Source organism: Oncorhynchus nerka, linkage group LG21 (genome assembly GCF_034236695.1).
Source record: "Oncorhynchus nerka isolate Pitt River linkage group LG21, Oner_Uvic_2.0, whole genome shotgun sequence".
NCBI classification, from domain to species: Eukaryota; Metazoa; Chordata; class Actinopteri; order Salmoniformes; family Salmonidae; genus Oncorhynchus; species Oncorhynchus nerka.
This window is the reverse complement of record NC_088416.1, coordinates 10,181,186-10,203,252: the sequence shown is the minus strand read 5'-3', so window position 1 is coordinate 10,203,252 and position 22,067 is coordinate 10,181,186. Positions and strand designations below refer to the sequence as shown.

Here is a 22,067-nt window from a genome sequence, read left to right as displayed (position 1 = left end):
TTGAAACCAGCTCTCCGTCTCCCCTCGTGTTCATTACAATGATGTTGTGGGTCATTTTGACCCAGAGGCTTTCATGTGTATAGATATTTGCACAGGTCCAAAATAAACAAGTGTCTTTGTTGTATTTTGTTTTGACTGGTTCTGGGTGCACTTTTATAATTATGTTTCGGGTGTAAAGGGGCTTTCCCCAAGCTTCTCCTTCTCAGTGCGAGAGCAGCAGATCTCTGACACAGACACTCATAATGAGCTCCAGACAGAAAATGCTTGTTCGTGAGAAAGGAAATATGTTAAACAAATAGTTCTTAAAATCGAGTGTTGAACTCAAATGCTCTTGTACGTCTTCTTTCTGAAAAGGTCTGACAAGACAAAATAAAAGTTTTGGCTGTTTTTACTTGATTCTTTGTCTCGAGTGAGTTGAAACAATCTGACCCGCACCACAATTGACATCATTTAGACTGTACCGTTCCGACTAAAAGACGTGCCAAATGTCTTCAACTGAATCCCCAAATAATATGACTAAAAATACTCCGTGTTTTTTTTGTCACATCGCTGTTCACAATAATGTCCTCATTAGCCTGATCAGACAAGTACATAGCAATAATTTGCACTACGGTCAAAACTATTGAATGGAAATTCACTTGACGTCAGGAAATATAAAAAGATCTACATAAAAAAAATAAAAAAAGGTATTATTTTCCCCCTGCTTCACCCACTTATCGGATGATAACAGCACTGGGTAGAAACGGAGGATGAAGGGAGGGTACGAAGGGGTGAATTGTGGGTTACGGACTCAATACAATAAACACAGATTCTAATGTTTGGAGAGCGGAGTTGATGACGGGGGTCATATCCATTGCCAGGCTGCAAGGAGGACAGACGAACAGAAATACTCACACAAAAACATCCATCTCTGCAGTTCTTCCTGTATGGTCAACGCCATGCCTCCTATGACCATGTGACCTGACTAGGGAAAAACTCAAGAGCCCCATCTGCAGTAATACTACATTGTTGCTTTTAGAGACCCTGTAGACCCCATCCAGGCTACAGGTGAGTCACAACAGGATCCATCTCATTTCCTGTTTGTCTCTCTGAGGAACTTTTAAATGCGTCGACAAAGTAAAGTGAAGATGGGTATACATTCCCATTGGGTTTTGAGTAATAGTTTGACATGTAAGGGTATTCTTTATTGGTGTAGTCGAGTGTTAAAAAGTGTGTGTGACACTGTTCTCACGTGCACTTGCATGTTAGAGGGGATGCATTTAATGAATATAAATGGCTCTACTTTACGACCCCCTCTCAGAGCTGTCTGGGATTAGCAAACGAGCCGCGGGACAACGCCGAGCTGTGATAGCGCTACGAATCCCAACTCCCTACCTTAATTAAGTTAAACAAAACGCTGCAACCACACCCTCTAGGCCCACGGTAAGTCTCTCAGACAAGAGGGATCTGTGTGTGTGTGTGTGTGTGTGTGTGTGCGCCTGTGGGCGCGCGCGTGCATTAGTGTGTGTAAACACCTTAATCTACCAGAGTTTGCTTCCTAAACCCGCCTCGTCTTATCTTCGTCAGCACGATTCAGAGATTCATTTTTAGACAAAAACACAGCGACTGCTGACGGAATCGCCAATACAATACACGGAGGTGGCCGATTTAGCCCCTCCCTTTTTGGCGGATGCAACCGCCCGTAATAGTATCCAGGTTCCAACCATGTACTGCACCCAGTTTAATGCTCTAGCTGAGACATTAAGCAGGATTAAAAGACCAGAGACAGTAAACAACAGTGAGGATTGAGGAGGGCAGGCAGCGGTTAGGTTACCTCGGCTAATAGTCACCGACCCGATGAACACTTTCTGCAGAGTCCCTGGAGCAGTGTACCGAGCAGGCAGGCAGGCGCACATGAGAAACACCACAGGAAACAACATGGCAAAAACAACCTACAACACTTCCCACTGTAACCTTTCTGACTCATACCAGTTATCAGGTGCATGTATGACTCACAGAGTGCAGTATCTAGTCTGTGGTTGATATTGCCATGAATTAGGCCTGTAAACGATTTGAGTTGGTATGAAATCGGGTGGAACCACTGGAGCATGCAATGGAGTTCATCAAATCCAACAAGCATTTGATATCGTCATTCAGACTGTAAGACGGTTGCATTTGGCCCTTTGCCAACCCACAGAGAGGTAAATAGACTTTGGATGCAGATCCAAACTCTTAAAAACCCCTTTGCCACATAAGCCTGTGAATGCAAAAATGTAGTAACTTTTGCAAATCATACATTATCCGTTGTTACAAAGCGTAGCACTAAGTCTAGAAACAAACAAAGGCTCAGTTCAGTTTCCCTGCTGGAGTGGGAGTGGGAGTGGGAGTGATATGATGTTCTGCGGTCAGGGAGGTGAGCGAAAACAAGATCCAAATTTCACCTCACGGACACATATAGAAAACACTAGGTTCCAGTCTCACTACAGCACGCTGTGCCAAACAACCTGCCAGGTGAGAACGTTGTTGATGTTGTTCAACACCTTCCTGAAAGCCTTACCCGTTTCATACCCCCTGCAATATGCAAATCGCTCACTTTCCATGTCACAAAGTTGACTTTCAAAAACGCAGTGACAACCTGTTGCAAATGCTACGGAGACGTGTGTAACATCTCCACTACTGATTCAGTTCTGTCGCGCGTGGACGCAAATCCAGGGTGCTTCTACAATGGCGCAAATCCAGGGTGCTTCTACAATGGCGCAAATCCAGTGTGCCTCTGCTTCGTGAGGTTTTGAGCAGTGCGACAGATCCAATCAGCAGCTCCACAAAACACCATGGCTCAGAGGGAATGGTTCCACCTCACGCAGAAACGTCTCCATCCCACCCCCCCTGCGTGTTGTCCGGGCCCAGTGTGATAGTTTAAAATCAAGGCTGAAGCGTTTAGCCCGTTAGATCGGGCTGGAGACATTGGCAGTGGGAAGAGAGGCAGAGTTCTCACGGAAATAACAGGAGAATGGGTTGATGGTTATTCTGTAATGTTTTCCGAGAGCGGGTTTTCAGTAAATGTCAAGAGCGAGAGACTATTGACGTTGAATGTATGCATAGAGCAGTACTCGCTGTGACCGAAAACAAGAATTCAAATTGAATATGTGAAGCCTGATAATAACACATTAATGCTTTCAAATGTGTATAAAGCTGAATGCGGACTTTTTTACCTCATTTTCTAAAATCGCAATGTTAAGTTCATGAACCATAGGACTCAAATGAAAACTTGGAAGACAGCAATTGCAGTATTTCTATTGGTTTTAAGTGTATGTTCGAGACTAGCTGCAGCTCGTCAGAGTTGTGGTTGCACAATGGAGAAAATGTCAATAGACTTGCAAATATTGTCTCCCTTAAGGCCATGCAGCAAAGAGAGTGTGCATCAATCCACACACAATGATATTGGCTCTGAAAGGATGGAGGCAGCTGATGCCTCAAATCGCAGCTCAACTAATACAGACAACTTGACATTTCAATTCAAATCCAGAGAGGAATTTGTCAATTCTTGACAATAATAGGTGGACATTGTGCTGACCGCAAACTTGCTACCGAAGTGTCTACCGATGCCATTGTCCTTTACCTATTTCAACCTTCACAACAACAAGAATTTGGTTCCATAATAAGGTCCTTTTCAGATGGAAAGTCGGGATTGGAAATTCGAGAAATGAGAAAAGGTCTGACGCAGCGCTTCCTGGGAACCAATCAAATGAGAGAAATGAGAAATGGTCTAGGACGCAATGCTTCCTGGGAAACAATCAAATGTTCTCAGACCTGCAAGCAGGCGGATTTCAGAATTACGACTCTATGACTATGATCAATAAAATCATCATATGTTCTATGTTGGAGTGAAAATGCCATGCATTTGCAGTGTTGTCAAGTTGAACAGAGAGTTATATTCTCACTATAGGCTTGTCTCTTCGCAGTACCAGTTGGGACACACTGCACACGACACACTGCTTGCGTCGCAAATGGCACCCTATTCCCTACATAGTGGGCACTGGTCAAAAGTAGTGCACTATATAGGGAAAAGGGTGCCATTTATGACTCAACCACTTTCAACCTGGACCAGCCAAGCCCGCTGCCTTGGCAACCATAGTGCACATATCACAGATGCAGAGATAACAAGTTCCAGGATCATGTCCAAATGGATAGTGCCACATCGGAAGAAAAGAAGCCCCCCAGGCCTTTAAAAACAAGGTACAAAAAATGCTGCATATTCTATTTCTCTTTAAGGTTTGAAGAAGGAAATTACTGCAAAGCAGAGGCTGTCACAGTGATTTAATAGGAAAAAAATGGAAAAAAGCCCTAAAAAACATTCCCCCCCCCCCCCAGAAATATATCCTTCCTCTGAGAGCCTGGTGTGTTTCAACAATAAAGCAGACTCTAAAAAAACATAGCAACCACACAATGAGAATAACTCCCACTGAGTCGAATGAATGCTGTTTGCACAAACAGTCTCAACACTATGCATGTAGGCCTATATCACATAATACAAGGATCTTTGACAAGTGCTTATACTTTTCGCTGCATATTCTTTTGACATGGCAGTCTGTATGCTGTCTGTGGCTGCTTAACACCATCATTTCCAAAGAAAATAATCTGTGTAGCAGACACAACAATAAGAACAACCTCTTACCAATGCATTACACTGTACCATATCATCCCTACTAAAATGGGATTATAGGATTTAAAAAAAAGATTCAACTCGACCCTGTTCCTGTTCTCGATAAATCCGTTTTTTTCTTCCATTAGATTATAACATTATCAAAACAAAAATCCAGGCAATTAAAGTCCAGATTACATTGTAATTTTGAGTCTGGTGCATTAGTCTGCACTCCATCATCTACCTAATAGACCTGTAATGCATTCAGACAGTAATACCCCCACTAATCCATGTGTTAATGTCCAAGGGCCAGGCTGCGCCTCCTAGGGATTACATAACTAATTTCTCTTCATATCTCCATGTTGAAAGCATCCTGATCCTCCTAGTTGCAAAGTGGGCTAACAGTCCAACACACCTTTAGCGCTAGGATCCATGTTACATGCGATGCTGCCAGCTCTATGACTGATTAGATGGGTGCACTCATCTATTAAAACCTGCATCCTTTCATAAACGGATGGGAGATTAGAGAGTAACATCAGCAAATGAGTGCATAATGGTTATATTTAAAAATTGTTCTTGACCATGTGACCTGGCCAGAATTATTATTTTTTTTTTTTTAAACTCTGGGCCCTAGTTACACAGACATAAGCAACTCTTCGCAATCTGATCAGGGCAAGAAGTGAGGTTAGAACTGAGACTGTAAAATAAATAAAGGGGAAAACAACCACAGTCTATACAATTGTCTGACATTTACCCCCTAAACAGGGTAGCTGAAGTGTTTTGAGAATGGCATAAAAGCATCTGTTCAACAAAATGGCAGGAAAAATGTGTTAGGCCGTTGTGATTGAAGTGTAAAAGCTCATGCTATATTATCCAAAGTAAAGGTAGAGGTGAAACAGAGAGAATAGAGAGAGAACACGATACAAAAAGAGAGAAAAGCTGGACTAGAATTTGCTAACAGGTGTAAATGAAGAGTTTGATGTTACACAGACATCAACCCCAACAGCAACAACAATGACGTTCCTCCCCAAAGCCCCTCACTGTCACACAGAGCAGAGTGCTAGCAGGTAATTAATGGAGTTTGGGGAAGCAGCTCAGATTAGCACCTGGTTTTTGTCACCGCTAATACTGGGGAATGTCACAGAGCAGGCTGCAGTGCCGAGCTAGGCAACGCTATGCTACTGTAGGCTACCCTATGCTATGCTAGTCAACCAGATAGTGCTGTTAGCACCATCACTCCACCTCAGCCTCAATGTCAGCTACAGACTGGTAGAGCGAGGTTGGCTTGCTTTGACAAATATGTACTTTTCAGGCTAAAAATATTAGCTTAATTGGCTGGCAGCTTGTTGTCATATAGGCTCACAGGCCAAAGTTTTAGATAACATGGAAATGGCATCGTTGTGACTTCTGGAAGCGGGGGAAGCATAATTGGCTTCAATCTTCTAGGCTTGTTCACTGAATATTATTCACCACAACGTTGCATTATCTACAAACAGATTGCTAATAAATGCCCTTGTAGGCTATTTCCACATCTCCATATGCCCCATTTTCATGGAAATTATTTTCATTCCAGATGTCATTTCCCCAATATCGAGATACCATTTACGACTGGTGAGTTTCATTCAGTTGTATTTGAGGCATGCCACATGTTGTAATGAGATTGTAAGCAATGTCTTGTCATTCTTCCTTCAGATCGCACTGCCAGCAAAGCAGCTAAAGTACAGTTCATAACTAGGTAGCTTGTGTGGTAATAGGCTGAGGAAGTGAGCAACCTGGTCCAGTAGTAGTTACAGCTGTTCTCTTTAGCGCCTAATACAGTGGTCATAGCTGCCCTCGTTAGCTCCTAATACAGTGGTCATAGCTGCCCTCGTTAGCTCCTAATACAGTGGTCATAGCTGCCCTCGTTAGCTCCTAATACAGTGGTCATAGCTGCCCTCGTTAGCGCCTAATAGTGGTCATAGCTGCCCTCGTTAGCGCCTAATACAGTAGTCATAGCTGCCCTCGTTAGCGCCTAATACAGTAGTCATAGCTGCCCTCGTTAGCGCCTAATACAGTGGTCATAGCTGCCCTCGCTAGCTCCTAATACAGTGGTCATAGCTGCCCTCGCTAGCTCCTAATACAGTGGTCATAGCTGCCCTCGCTAGCTCCTAATACAGTGGTCATAGCTGCCCTCGCTAGCTCCTAATACAGTGGTCATAGCTGCCCTCGTTAGCTCCTAATACAGTGGTCATAGCTGCCCTCGTTAGCGCCTAATACAGTGGTCATAGCTGCCCTCGTTAGCTCCTAATACAGTGGTCATAGCTGCCCTCGTTAGCGCCTAGTGGTCATAGCTGCCCTCGTTAGCGCCTAATACAGTAGTCATAGCTGCCCTCGTTAGCTCCTAATACAGTGGTCATAGCTGCCCTCGTTAGCACCTAATACAGTGGTCATAGCTGCCCTCGTTAGCGCCTAATACAGTGGTCATAGCTGCCCTCGTTAGCTCCTAATACAGTGGTCATAGCTGCCCTCGTTAGCTCCTAATACATTGGTCATAGCTGCCCACGTTAGCTCCTAATACAGTGGTCATAGCTGCCCTCGTTAGCTCCTAATACAGTGGTCATAGCTGCCCTCGTTAGCTCCTAATACAGTGGTCATAGCTGCCCTCGTTAGCTCCTAATACAGTGGTCATAGCGATCCTCTTTAGTCCCTACAGTGGTTACAGCTAACCAATTTGTATTTTATTTTTTAAATGGTACACCATGCTCAGATGGCTTTCAAACTAAACCATACAATAGCCCAGAACAAGCCGTACATCTAATCTGTCAAATGGAGCTTGAGTGATATGTTCGGGGACTTGATGAACAATGTGCTTAAAGGAACATTTCTGTTCCAGGAAATGATGGAAAAGGTGAAGCCTTTTAGAGAGGATTTAGATATTAATAGTGAGGATTTCGATATTAATCCTCAACTGGTCTCTTTTTGATATAGCATTCAGTCTTGATGACGTTTGAGTTTTTAAAAAAACAACATGAGCTCATAAAAAACCCATTTCACCTTCTTTTCAGTTTCACTTAATAAAATGTACTCTCCCTGCAACAAAAGCACCCACAGTGCTTTCCGATATTTCACAAACCAAGTATTTTTCCCAGAAGCTTAGCCTAACAAGCAGAGCAATGGCAAATGTTCTTAGGACCACCTGAGAACACTAGACACCACTCCAGATACATGAAACCGAGATGAGAGCAGTTCCTGGATCAGCTCAATAGAGGACCATTAATGAAAAGGTCGGTGGAATTGACAACAGTCAGGCACACGCAGTGCTACGATTGACTGATACTGAGGATTTGAGCTTTGGCCTCCGGTGAAACAGAACATTTACAACTGAGACCATGTATAATGTCTTACCTTCTGATTATAATGTGGAAGATACAAGGTTGTGAATTATCAGTTATTTAGGCCGACATATTTGACAAATTAAATGACACGCAACTACAAGCCTGAGTTCAATTTAGATCTGAGTTCAAGGGTAACCTGGATCAATATGGCTTCCCCCTCTCATAAAAGGACCACACATCTGAGCGTACTCAAACACCCCATAAGGGGGGGGGGGGCGGCATAAGAGTAGACCAAGCATTAGGAACGCCTTCCTAATGTCGAGCTTAATTGGCTCAATCTGTTCTAATTATAACCCTCAAAAAATGGTATGTACCCTATAGCAGTCCACTGAATCCAAACGGTCTTATCAGTGTACTCTGCCCTCCTTGGACTAAGCTATACAGTGAGAGCGTGCGTAATTGTAACTGATGAACGGTATTCAATATCTGGGAAAATATCCACATTGGGCAGCAGGTGAGCGAATGTCAGAGAATTTGGGAAGGAGGCTTGTGGAACCTGACTTTGGCAAATGTATTATCTTCACCGTCATCTGCCGGCACAATGAACAAAGGGAGTCGGGAGCTCCCTCCCTCTGCACAAAATAAGGCACCTGCACAGTCACTTGTACTACACCACGGTGCTGAAGAATGACAAGACGACAGGAACACACTGAAGAGGAAACCAGAGACTATTACGCACTACAGACACACCCAATGTAAGCACAAGCTGACCAAAATGGACTGCTGTCCTATCAACACTTAAATTCATTATTTTTGCTTTGTGATGGTTTTCACTATTTATCAAGGCCACTTGACACTTCTGATGATGTTTAGGCTACGGATGTTGTTTTCATCATTTGACCACGCGTATTGCCGACCACGGTCGGGGTATTCATTTTATCAGTATAAAAAGAAGCTGTTCAAACACACGTTGTTTCTGTTTCATAGGTTGGGGGGGGGGGGGGGGGCATTTTACCCCTCTCCAGTTTCCCCCTTTATGTGTCATAACAGCTTAATGAAGTGGATGGTTCGAGTCCTATTAAAACAAGCTATCCTTTTAACTAGGGCCCGTATCTATAAAGCTTCTCAGAGTAAGAGTGCTGGCCTAGGAAAAAAGGTCACCCCTCTTATTCGTTATGATTTAAAATACAAAAAAAACTGATCCAAGATCAGCACTCCTACTCTGAGATGCTTTGTATTGATCCACTATGAATCATTCTAGAGGAGCATCATTAGACGCTAAGCCCCAGGAGAGAGCCTGGTAAAGACTTACTGGGTCCGGGGACGACAGAGATCAATGATCATTGGACGTAGGTATGGAAGCTCCAGAAAGCTCTAGAAAATGGAAGATGTTGCCGCGTTCATCTGGTCGGCGGAGGGTCAGTGTTAAATGGTGTAAGGGAAATACGGCTGATGGTCAAAGTGCCCTGCGTGCAGATGTGGGACATTTTGCAGGTGTCACTCCATGTTTTCATAGAGACTCACATTGAGTCGAGAGAGGGATTTTCTCATGGTATTGATCATGAGTAGAGTGCTAAACCCCTCATAAGCTCACATCTCAGGAGCATAATCCTAAAGGGATTCTCCTTAAATGTATGTAGTCCACGTACTATAAAAAGCATTCAATTCACTTTATTTGCAGTAAAAGCTGTGGTTAGAGCAGGCAGCTGAATAGAAGCATGATATGCTGTAAGCCGCCTTACCTACACTTCAATAATGTACTTAAAAGCTACAATATGTAACATTTTGGGCGACCCGACCAAATTCACATAGAAATGTGTATTGTAGACCTGTTATTTTCATTGAAAGCAAGTCTAAAAAAAGAGGCAGATCTGTTCCATGTAATCTATTTCTATGGTTTCTGTTAAGTTTAGTTTTTGCGTCTTTTACTTTCAGTTTTGTACATCAGCTTTAAACATCTGAAAACACAGTATTTTGTGTTATGTTAAAGATATTTCACAGCGGTTCAGATGGTACAATGATTGTGCAGACAATGACTGCTTGTTTTGTCACAAACTGAAATGAGGTAAACTATTCAAATTTTGTCTGCATATTGCATCTTTAAAGGAAGCCATTTTACATACAAATGTCACAACATTCAGACCCAAGGCAGAGCTAAGTGAGGTAAGGTTATGTAAATTATGGCTCAAGTGACAGTTGCAAATACAGTAGCTACAGCACCCATTCGTGCTTTCTATAGAAAGCCTATGGATCTAGAGGATAAGACGTGTTGACATTGGAAGGCTACAAGGAAGTGTCCGTCTCCCTAGTTGCCACGAGTGGAGTGTCTCTGTTCTATTTACCCTGGAGTCATTTTGCTCCGCAAACATTAGTGCAAGCCCAGACCATGTAAACATGAGTCAAATTGCATGACACCTTCAATGCATCTCTTTGTCTGACAACACAATACTGGTGAGCGATAAGCAAAAGAGCCATTGAAAGGCCCAGAAAGCATCTTGTTATCTGAAAGTAATTTCTAGGCTTTAAGTTCAATACAACTTAAATGTAATAGTTTGACAACTTAAAGATGCACTATGCAGAAATTGCTACGCCATTTCCTGGTTGCTAAAATTCTAACAGTTCTCCTAACTTCAGTTTGTGACAAAACAAGTAAGTATAGTGTAGAGAATCATTGTGCCATCTAAACCGCTGTGAAATCTATATTCCATAACCAAAAATAGTATTTTTAGCTGCTTCTAGCTGGTGAACAAAACTTAAATTAAAAGAAGTAAAAACGAAACGGGAAGCCTAGAAACAGTGCACATAGAATATATCTACCGCTTCTTGCTTTCAATGAGAATGACAGATCTATAACTCATATTTCTATGTGAATTTTGTCAGTTCACATACAATACATGCTGCAGCTTTAAAAGTACAATTTAATACATATTTGATTATGGATTTTTAAATCTGGTTATATTTTAGCAATAAGGCATGAGAACCTGTGGATTATCGTGAATAACACACGGTTTAGGTCTGTTCTCAGGTCTGTTCTAAGACATGACGTGATGCGGAAGCATAACGAACAAGGAACCTGGCAAATCAGGACACACGACACACCCATTCATCCTGTATGCGTATGCTTTCTCTCCCACTGGCGTGGCTGTGTGTTGTCAACCTTATTCTGTTATGACCAGCCTGCCAAGTCATAACGGTAAGACAGAAAAAGCGCTAAGGTCCCCCAGCAAACATAGTCCAGACCTAGCAGCCTCTTTCCTTTGGGATGAGAGCTGCACTGTACAGATGCATCTTCTCAATGGGAAAGGCAACAAGATCAAAGGACCTGGCTCTAAGGATTAGTGTGGGAAAGCTTCGGCACTTTGCTAGTGGAAAAACATAGTCCAGCAAAGGGAGCTTTTCATCCGATGTATGAGGTCATCTGGTGTATGATGGAATCTGGTAACATTGTCAATATTATTCTTAGAGTAGGAGTAGCGGGAGTACAAAGAATACTGTGGAGTAGACACTGCGGAGTAGACACTGGTGATAGTCCTAAGGGCCTTATGTCTATTCTCCTCCAGTCTCCCTTTTCTGTCACTTACTCCTCCCTTTTCCGCCATCATTCGCTCTCTGAGAAGAAAAGTATGTGAACAAAAACACCTGTTACATTTGATTTCAGGCTGACGACCAAGAGAAAAGTGATTCTGAACAACTAAAATGTTCTGCCTTTTTCGCCAGGGGTTGCCATCAAAGCTCTGGCTGTCTTCTTTGTTTGATTGTTTGCCTAGTCACTTCAAAGCCCCATACTGCGAAAGCGGCTCGGATCAATCATGTATCAGCAAGTAAACAGGGGGCTATTATCTCATGCCAGACAGGTGTCAGTGGATGCATTTCCAACCCTGCTGGAATTCTCTGGCGAACAAGATTTGAATGAACGTGCACAGAGGTAGACAATGAAGCTCTTAGTCCATTGGTTCACGATTATGTTCAATTGCACTTTATACAGCGATGTCTTGGGTGGTCTGAAAGCATATCCCCCTGAAATACAGTCACCCATCTGGCCATGTTTGGCACGCAAAACGGCTACATTTCACTGCCACTCTAATATTAACGTACCCTGTTCACATTTCAAAAAGCATTTCCCCTAGTGAGTAAATAATTCAACATGAACAGATGGCTTTCATTTTGATGCTGTACATCTCTACATTGTCAAAAACAGAGGTTTTAACGGAAATCCAAAAATGGCCGTTTGTCTTGTAAGGTCATTTCTGGTCAGTGTGGGTAGCTGGGTATCGGTCCAACTCTCTGGGGATCCCCCGTTACAGCATGGTGCTGCCTGTCTGGTTTAGCTTAAAGTCACACAGCGGAAGTATTGACACATTTAGGCTGTTTTGAAGGGATCTCCGCCCATGCAGGCTTTCCCCATGTCCGCCTGGCCACAAAGACAGACACATCAGCTCTGTTGGATCTAAAGCCATAATCCACCCACACAGCCCTGGAAATGCCCTGGACTAACCATTGGCGATGGCAAGTCATTTACAAAGTAGAGGCAATCCATGACACAGGCATCCTGGCTACTAATGCATGGGCCAAATGACCCCGGCTTGGTTGTTGCCTGGCTCTCAGCCCATTCGGGGTATGCTCACGGCCCATTTGACTTTAGTATGGACAGAAGAAATGACGCCGCTGCCTCGCTTTCAAACCGAGGTATTATGTTATTAGAAAGTCCACATAGGTCTACAGCGTTTTTAATAATGCCCGGCACTAAAGTGAGTTGTGGAGAGTTGATGAATAGACATATACAGCATTTTAATAACCATCACTAAAGAAAATTGTGGTTGAGGGGTTCAATATGAGCCTAGATATCCAGCTGTTGCACTGTAATAGCTCTCAGGGTAATGGAGGATCGCTCTGTTCCGTTCTTTCTGCTCAGCCCTAGGGGCCAGGGGTGCTGTTGTGTCTGTGTGCATACGTGGGCTGGAAACGAGGGATTGTCTTTGTTGTGTGTGTGTGTGTGTGTGTGTGTGTGTGTGTGTGTCCTAAGGTGGATGGAGGATCTAGAGGCTGTGCCAATGGAAGGTTTAAGAGGTTAAGCGGTTTTACTCCCGGGGACAGCGTATTCACATCATCCCTTTAATCTGCCCGGTTACCCCTGCCATCAGAGTGGATTGGATGACTAACCCGATAGACAGAGACAGACAGAGCCACACACACACACAAACTCTACTAGCAGCCCTCTCTGTATTCTCTTTCACTATTGTGATGAGCAGCAGCTAAATCAGCTTGGGTAGAATTCAAGGTCATGACCTCAGCATTCAGAGTACATGAAGAATGAGCCTGGCGCTAACCGAGGGCTTTACTGATCATTTCCCTTAGGATGCGATGGAATGGAGAGAATGAGGAGCGAGAGAGAGGGGGAGGTTACATGTGCTCTACCCATGGCAGAGTGCACTGGAGCGGCCAAGCTCTCTGGCACTCAGCCCAGGGGATGAGAGCCCTATTGTGAAAGACACCAATCCACAGCCTCCGAGGCAATGCGCTGGGTCCACCAAAGCCTATAGGCATAGCCCGGGGCAATGTGTTTGGTAATCCACAGTGCCAGCATAAGTCACATAACACTGGTTGGTTGACACAGTTGGCCTTTGCCTGTCGACTGGTGTCAGCAGTGGGTTTGTTTATGGCGAATTCTCCCTCTAACCCTGCCTTCACTGACTGGTACCAACACTGTCCGTTACAGTTGATTCCAGGTGGACTTTGTGATAAAGCCACCACACGTCCCTAAGGAAGACATGGCATTCATTATAGAGTAGATAAGGCCTATTAAACCCAGGGGAAATATGGTGGGGAAAGAGTACATGGAATCCTCCAGAGGATTTACAATGAAGACAGCACCATGGAAGGATAATCAAACCATAACCCATTGAGGTTTGATTGTTCCAAAAACACAGTTTTCATGAAAGTAAACCTCTGTCTATGCAGCAGACGCTTTCACATAATTGGGAGTGATGCCAATGATTATGCAACGCGTCAGAGCATATCAGCACACATTCCGTCAGTCACTCGTCTTGGTCAAAACATTTGTAAACTCTACACTAACAAAGAGTCAGTAATAAATACAAAAAAATGAACTGTACCTTGCAGAAGTGATGGCATAGTACAGGTTCTGTCTATGTTAAGCATAGAGAGTCTGATAGATGAAACGGGACCCACTAGTTACATGAGGAGTTCTGTAGTCCCCCATAACAAACTACCTACCTACGCACGGAAGCCATAAAAAGGGTTTTGGATACTAAGGAAATGTTTCTCGGACACAGATTAGGCCTAGTCCCGGACTAAATAGCACTACGGATGGAGAATCTCCATTGAGAATGTTTTAAATCCAGAACTAGACCTAAAAACCGGTCTCTCTGAAACTAGACGTTACAGCAATAGAAAGCGAGACCTGCTCAAAAAAAAAAAAAAAATGTACTGCTGAGAAACAAACTTCAAAACACGAGGAAGGCAGATGGGAGTCCTCGGTACCTATGGGAGATGGGAGTCCTCGGTACCTATGGGAGATGGGAGGACTAGAATACACACCTGGTGGACTGCGGGGGAAAGTAAAGACACAGGGTAGAGTTGACCTTTCCGTCCTCCGTCAACACAGGATATGCAGAAGGATTCCCCTTGGCACTGTCTAAACAAGCCCGGAGCACAGGAGCCTGATCTGAGAGCAGCTTGAGAGGACACTGTTCATCAAAAACAAAGGGGAGGGGAGGTTCCAGGGAACCGGGAGGGAGTGTGTTATCACGTCTCCTCTGGGTCAATGCTTGGTTTGAACATGGTTAAGCATGTCTGCAAACACAATGAAGGTGAACAGAGACACACCGGCTTGGTTTGTCTGTGGTACACTGTGTGACAATTATCCTGGTTAGTGGTTGTGTTAAGTCGTTTTAAATATAGAGGGAACATGACTTTGAAACCTTTGCTATATGTAAATATGCAGGACCTCAATTTGTCTACATTTGTTCAGGTATTTCATAACATGTTGTGTCTGGACTGATCTAACCTAATTTGGACTGTTTAATTTCAAATGAGAGAGAGAAAGAAAAAAAGAAAAGAAAAAACTCAATTTTGTGGCACCATTACACTGTCCATCCACACATATCTCATTCATGTTCCCTACATCTCCCTAGACACAGGAGATTGCTCCTCTCACACGAAGAAACCTATTATTCGTCCACTCTCAGCAACCACAGACCATTGGAAGGCGCCGGGTAAACTCCACTACCACCTGTCAAAGGAGATCCCATTCAACCCTTCCATCAACCCTTCAAACCATCCACGAAGACACTATTCCCTGGGCTTCATTTCTCCATCCATACTCCAACCATAATGGAAGAGAAGTAGTAGTAGTAGTAGTAGAGAGAGAGACACTTAAAAATCCATCTGAGGTAGGTCATTTTGAAGCCAATGGTTTTATGGTTGGTTTAACATGGTTTCAATATTTGGACAAGCCTGCCAGGATACTATGTAAGATCTAAAAGCAGGTGACTTCTCAATAGTCATTTCAGTTTAGAATCAATTTATAGACGCTTAGGTACAGTATATGATGTGCCTAGATGGGCTTAAATGTTCAATTGGGCAAATAACCAGCAATAGAATGCTTACGCTAACTCCTCCATTCAATATTAGCGGTAACACCTACATTCCTACTATTTGGATGAAAGACTGCCATCATGTTTTAATGGTACAGTTTATATAGGCTGGGTGTGGAGCCATGCACAAGTTTACAACGTGGCAACAGCAATTCCAATGTAATTGGGATATGAAGACAAAACGCCTGCAGGTTAACTTGTGGAATTAGATTCCACAGAAACAGGATCGTTTGAGGGGGAACAAGAATTGGCACAGATACCATCTCACATGGTGACAACTTGCACTTGGGTAAACATGAGGGCTTGTTCACCCCTCGCCTTTACTTTGGTCGCATTTGCTCAACATATAAATTGGAGAGGGCGAGTAACATGGTAGTGACACAACAGCACAGCTCAACTGTGACCGTGAGGTGTCGGTTTACAAACCAAGGAAAAGACTGGTTGAGTGTTAGCTCGTGGATATGATATCTCTGTTGGCTAAGGTTTCTGACAACTCGTCAAGCGTCTGGGGATTTCCCATAAACGATAGGAAGAGATCTTGAATTCTTAATCATCCACGTTTGCTTTAAGTGGTCAAAATAGAGCAGATGTGAAATAATCCATGGCGGATTGGCAGCTAATGGTTTTACAATGGAGACCAATATGACAAGCACATTTTAAATGTGTCGCAAGCAGCAATTTCACAAAAGTTGGAAACACAGATACTGTATGTCGAGTTCACAGTTGAACACCAACAAATTAATGAATACCAGAAAGACATTTTAAAATTCCAGAAAATCAAATGTAACTTCATTTCAGGCCAGCACAGAAAGCTCAACAGGATAGGCTTATCATGTCTCTACTCAATAGTAGAGACATGATTGTTGACTGCTTGTTGACTTGAGCCTCCCCATTTCCACTGAGCCCGTTAATAATTGATGAGAGAACAGGTATTTTTAAGTGGGATCTTCAGCTTTTGAATAGCAGGGCCGTTATCACCTCACCTCTGAGTGCATCACACCTCCAAGACACACAACACACATCCGTATGTATGGATACATACACACATGCATGCAGGAACCTGAACACACACAAGTATACACACTAGGGTTGCAAAGGGTCGGAATCTTTCCAGTACATTTCCAGAAATTTTCCGTGGGAAGTTAGGCCCTGGAATTTGGGGAATTTTGCTTATAAATTCATCAAAAAAAAGTTCGCTTATAACAGTGAACCTTTTTTGTGGATACACATAAGGCAATTCTAGGTCTTGCGGCATATTTTGGTTAAACTATCACCAATTCAATAGAATTACAACCCTCTACATGCACAGTACATTCTTCCATCACATGTACAGCTGATTCTCAAGATCTTGCACACTAATGAGATCCTATTGAGCCCACACTACTACACTGTCTGAGCCTAGGACTACATACTTTCTGGTAAGTTTTTAGTACAATACCAGGTGGGGTGAATATATTTGACATTACTATTTTGTTAACTAGTAAATAGTAACCTACAGCAAAGTGTTTAAATCATTTCTAACTTGTTAACAATTTCTGCTAGTTAGTTTTTGCTACCATGTGGGTTTTAGCTTGCTTGAGCCTGCTAACCGAGGAGTGTTAATTCACCTGTTTCCATACATGTTTCATCCCAAGTGAAGAGCTAACTCATTTAATTAAAGTTCAATCCGTAATCAAATTATTTGTAATTTTTTTTCTATTGGAAGGATTTAATAATTTGCAATCATGTCTACTTATGATAAAGTAAAAGGTTTATGTTTCTGTCTACATTATATGGTAAATAAATCCAATGCAAAAAAACATCTACATTTAAATGGTATTAATATTAATTAGCATATATTTCAATTAATTCCCATATAGTCCCGTTAATTCCCATATATTCCCACGGAAAGTCCATCTCTGAATATTCCCGCAAAATGTGCAACCCTAATACACACACACACACACACACACACTTTCTCTCTCTCACTCCACAACAATAAAAACAGTAATATTCCAGACGAGGGGCTTCTGAACCCCCAAGAGATCAAAAAGCCTTCTCTGGAGAGTGTTTATCCTCGTACTCCAGCAAATGGATGTATTTTGCCGCCATTTAAACAGCAGCTCTCAGAAGACAACCTTTCAGAAAGGATCACATTCACCCAACGGCTCAATGATCACAGGTTAACATCATCCTGGCTGGCTGAAGCAGCAGCACTTACCATGAGGCAGGGACTCTCAGCACTGGCTGGCAAGATCACCACTTTCCACATTACACTACCATTCATGTTCAGAGGATGGCATATATCCGACAGGGACACCACTTAAGCGCATATCAACATACTTAACTGGCATTCAACCAGGAATCGTTGTTAATGAAGTGTTTGCTCCTTAGGGAAATGACATGATTTGCTCACATTCTTATCTTCTAGAGAAAGGATGAGAGTGGGTTTTTCCTCAGGTATTATACCAGTTCATTGGAAGTGCATCCATGCAGGAAATGCTTACAAATAATAAGAAAAACTATTGATTCCAATAAAATAAATATAACTTTTCCAGCGAACCAACATTTCTCTCTCTGGCTGCCAAGCTAATTGTCAGCTTTAGAAATGTTAGACAGATGAAGACAGCAGATAACGTACTGCAATGATCCACTTCCTTTATGATGTCTCCAGTAAAATGAGGAGCTAGTGTCCTTTCTCTTTTCTGCATGAGAACGGTCTTGTGATATCAGACACATTAAATAGTCATTTATCCGACACTTTCATCCATAGTCGCTTACAATCGGATTTACGACGACAATCTCTAAGCACCACAATTGTACACTATTAAATTATATTTAAAATCTTCAGGTCAGGCCACAATGCTTTTAGAACCAAAATAAACATCTGGCTAGTGAAGAGTTAGTGCAGCATTATTGTCAGTAAATGTCCAAGGCAACACATTACCCTTTAAAAATAATTGCCATCTAAAACTATAAAACTGAATCTGAATACATAAATATACACTAAGTGTACAAAACATTAGGAACACCTGCTATTTCCATGACATAGACTGACCAAGTGAATACAAGTGAAAGCTATGATCCATTATTGATGTCGCTTGTTAAATCCACTTCAATTAGCGTAGATGACGGGGAGGAGACAGGTTAAAGAAAGATTTTAAAGCCTTGAGACAATTGAGAGATGGATTGTGTATGTGCGCCATTCAGAGGGTGGATGAGTAAGACAAAAGGTTTACGTGCCTTTGAACAGAGTATGGTAGTAGGTGCCAGACGCACCGGTTTGAGTGTGTCAAGAACTGCAACGCTGCTGGGTTTTTCCACACTCAATAGTTTCCTGTGTGTGTATCAAGAATGGTCGACCACCCAAAGGACATCCAGCCAAGTTGAAACAACTGTGGGAAGCATTGGAGTCAACACGGGCCAGCATCACCGTGGAATGCTTTCGACACCTTGTAGAGTCCATGTCATGACGAATTGAGGCTGTCTTGAGGTCAAAGGGGAGTTAACCTCAATATTAGGAATGTGTTCCTAATGTTTGTACTCAGTGTATATAGCCTATATACAGCTTAGAAACACTTTATAAATCCTGGTAACTGGTAGCTTGATAAAACATTTTCTTGAGACAAAAGTTTGGCTTTTCTCAGCACGAGGACATAGCCTGGAAGCCTACATTCTTCAGGTTTGACTAATGCACTTACCTACAGTACTGTGCAGATGGGAATCGGTAAACAAGAAGTTTGAGATTATTGATGGTACATGGAAGAGACACATACCCACCCTAACTAAGGAGACTTGGCAAACTACAGGCAAATACCATTAACCCCTCTGACCTAGCCTGGTTAAAGCAAAAGCAGATTCAGCTGTCAGGCTACAGTACACCCAATGGCACCCTAATCCCTATGTAGTGCACTACTTTTGACAGGGGCCCATAAGGCTTTGGTTTTGTAGAGAAAATCTCCTATTTCTGTTTCCTTTACAAGGCCCATTTGAACTCTGGCATCCAGGAGATTGCCATGTGGGGTTTGATTTGTCAGTCCAGTTAGTCAGCTGGGAATAATGTATGCTAATTCATTTCTCCATTTAATGTTTAGCAAATAGTCCCCAGAACAACTAGGTTCATCTTTCCAAGAGCTGAGGAGTGCATTGTAAATGTTCTCTCTTTGATATCTAGAATAACCATATTTCAAAAAACATGTTTTTTTGCAGACAATCAATTCTTCACACAAACAACCACTAAGTGTCAAAATATTCCCTAGTATTAGCTGCATAAATCCAATTAAGATGATTTAAGTCTCAAAGTGCATTTTGAAGAAACTCCTGAGACTCAAACAAAAAAAACACCCGGAGAGTAAAGACAGTTCAAAGTCTCTAAATTGCGAGTCATCGGCTTATTAAATATGTATAAATAACGTTTTTTTTTAAAGAACTGCTTCAAATGACTTGAAATGGTAATGAGATTGTTAAAGGGTCGGAAACAGAAAACTGTCACATCTATCCATGCCTTTTCTTTGAGTGATTACACCAGAGTTCTTCGTCACAGATACTTTAAACATTCTTTTCTGTTATTTACGACTTCATATTCCTGTGTGTGTGTGTGTGTGTGTGTGTCTGTGTGTAAGGAAGACATCATACTCAAACAGTAACTCCAATAAGAATTGCAACATTCTTTTGTCAACGCAAACTTGAATGTTGTGAGAATTCTGTGCAACTTCTGGTGTGTGTTTACTGTGAACACTGAGGCTGTACCTGCTTTCATCTACTGTTAACAGTGGCCAAGTAAGCTACTGTGGCTATTTGATCATCATGTAGGCCTACCAGAGTGGCCTATCCTCAAAAACAACGGAGAAAAATGCATCCCATAACATTTTAACATGGAAATAGCTGTTAAGCCTACAGTAGCAGCCAATGTGTGGTGTTCAATGAAGGCCTACATTCCATGAGACTTTTGAAAAAAACCTGTTTCTCCACTTGTTCTTCAGACAAGGTGGTGATTGAAAATGTTGTGCTTTTTGATGCAATAAACCACTTTACAAAATAAAATGCATTATTACTCCCATACCATTATTACAAAGAATCAGACAAATGATGCTACCCTCTGCCTATTGGCTACTTAGTTTTATTCAAGACCCTCTCAAATTAGAACACTGCTCCTTTAAAGAAAGAAAATGAATGCTGCAGTCTGATGGGAGCTGCCAGTGCAGTTTAGAGGGAACATTGTCTACCGTATGTATATCTCAAACTCTTTGAAAGGTAAGTAACTCCAATACAAATTGCAACATTCTTTAGTCTATGCAGGTTGACTGGTCCTCTTGAATGAATGCAGTACAACAAAAACACACACTGCAGGGTGGACTGGAGCTGAGTAAGTGGACATCATTCATTACCTTGGCACTGGAATCCTTGCTTTCCAAATCCCCTGTGAAAAGAGAGGAGAGTGAGGAATGAAATAGCAAATAGCATGGAAACAGACAGATACACAAACACGTTAGTAATATCAAGCAGAAACAGCAGCTTCTCCAAGACTCTGAGTCAAAAAAGCAAGTAGCCTAAAACGGTTTAAGGTGTTTCCCAATGATCATTACACATTACTTAGGATTTTAGCAGCCATAGGTCGTAACTGTAAAATGTTGTTCACTCACTCAAGGTGACATATCTCTGTAGCTATCAATACATAGTCAAGCAAACACACCACCTTGAAAAGAGGAAGGTTGGTCAACATGGGTGGGTCTTCAACCACCGGAATTAGTTACCACTTGTTACTTGTGTTTCGGTTTAAGAGCCTATATAGTTCGTTGGCAGTAAGTTATTTCAAAATACGTATCAAAAACATGAGGACTAGGAGAAATACAACTTTTACAACTTGTAACAAACATCAAAGTAGGCGCGCTGTCACAATCCCAATGCACACGGCGAATCTAGCCCACCGTAGGTAGGCAGAACGGATTCATTCACTTTGGACTTGCATTGAGGCACATTACAGTCAAATGTTGGATTTAAGGACGTCCAGCTTTGGCGTGGTAGACCAACCATTCCAGTAAGGAAAGTATACGTAACGGTGCAGCACAGTTCGCTATGTAGGGAAAGTGACAACCGAATAGCTGGTTGAGAAGACAGCGGAGTTCTCAAACGTTCAACAGGCAAGAGGCCGTCTGGAGAGGGGAAAGGCGCTTACCAGATAAAGTCGGTGCAGTGGCTACAAAAAGTCGGCTGCTTGAAGAACCTCGCAGTGAATTTGTGGTCCTTCACTTCATGGACGTTCTTCTGCCTCAACGCTCCTTTACGAGCAAACCCTTTCGCGAAGTCCCCGGTCCCCTCGTTGAATTGTGTAACATCAGCCATAGTCACACACACAAAAAAAGAGCAACGTTATTCCTCTCTATCTAATGTGTATATATACCTATTCAATCAAATGTTGCCACTGAGCAGGAGAGGCGACCACACTGTACTATCTATGAGCTTTCCCAAGCTGTCGCTACAACTACTTTTTACTGACGGCTCCACAATGAGCGCATTGCTTCCGTCTTTCACTTGAGC

The 22,067-nt window shown here is 42.5% G+C and overlaps 1 protein-coding gene across 2 annotated transcripts in view; it reads right to left on the bottom strand.

Annotated features, from left to right (window-relative positions):
• Nucleotides 1-22,067, bottom strand: part of LOC115103872 (protein kinase C alpha type-like) — a 226,402-nt gene extending 204,335 nt beyond the window's left edge. Inside the window, exons 1-2 of one of the 2 annotated variants that reach the window (XM_029624890.2) lie at nucleotides 21,706-22,067; nucleotides 20,918-20,949 (exon numbers count right to left, since the gene is read on the bottom strand). In XM_029624890.2, coding sequence (XP_029480750.1) covers nucleotides 20,918-20,949; nucleotides 21,706-21,872 — 199 coding nt within the window. In that variant the 5' untranslated portion in view covers nucleotides 21,873-22,067. Of the gene's footprint in view, nucleotides 1-20,917; nucleotides 20,950-21,172; nucleotides 21,268-21,705 lie in introns of those variants that run through there. The other variant, XM_029624891.2, reaches the window with a different exon arrangement.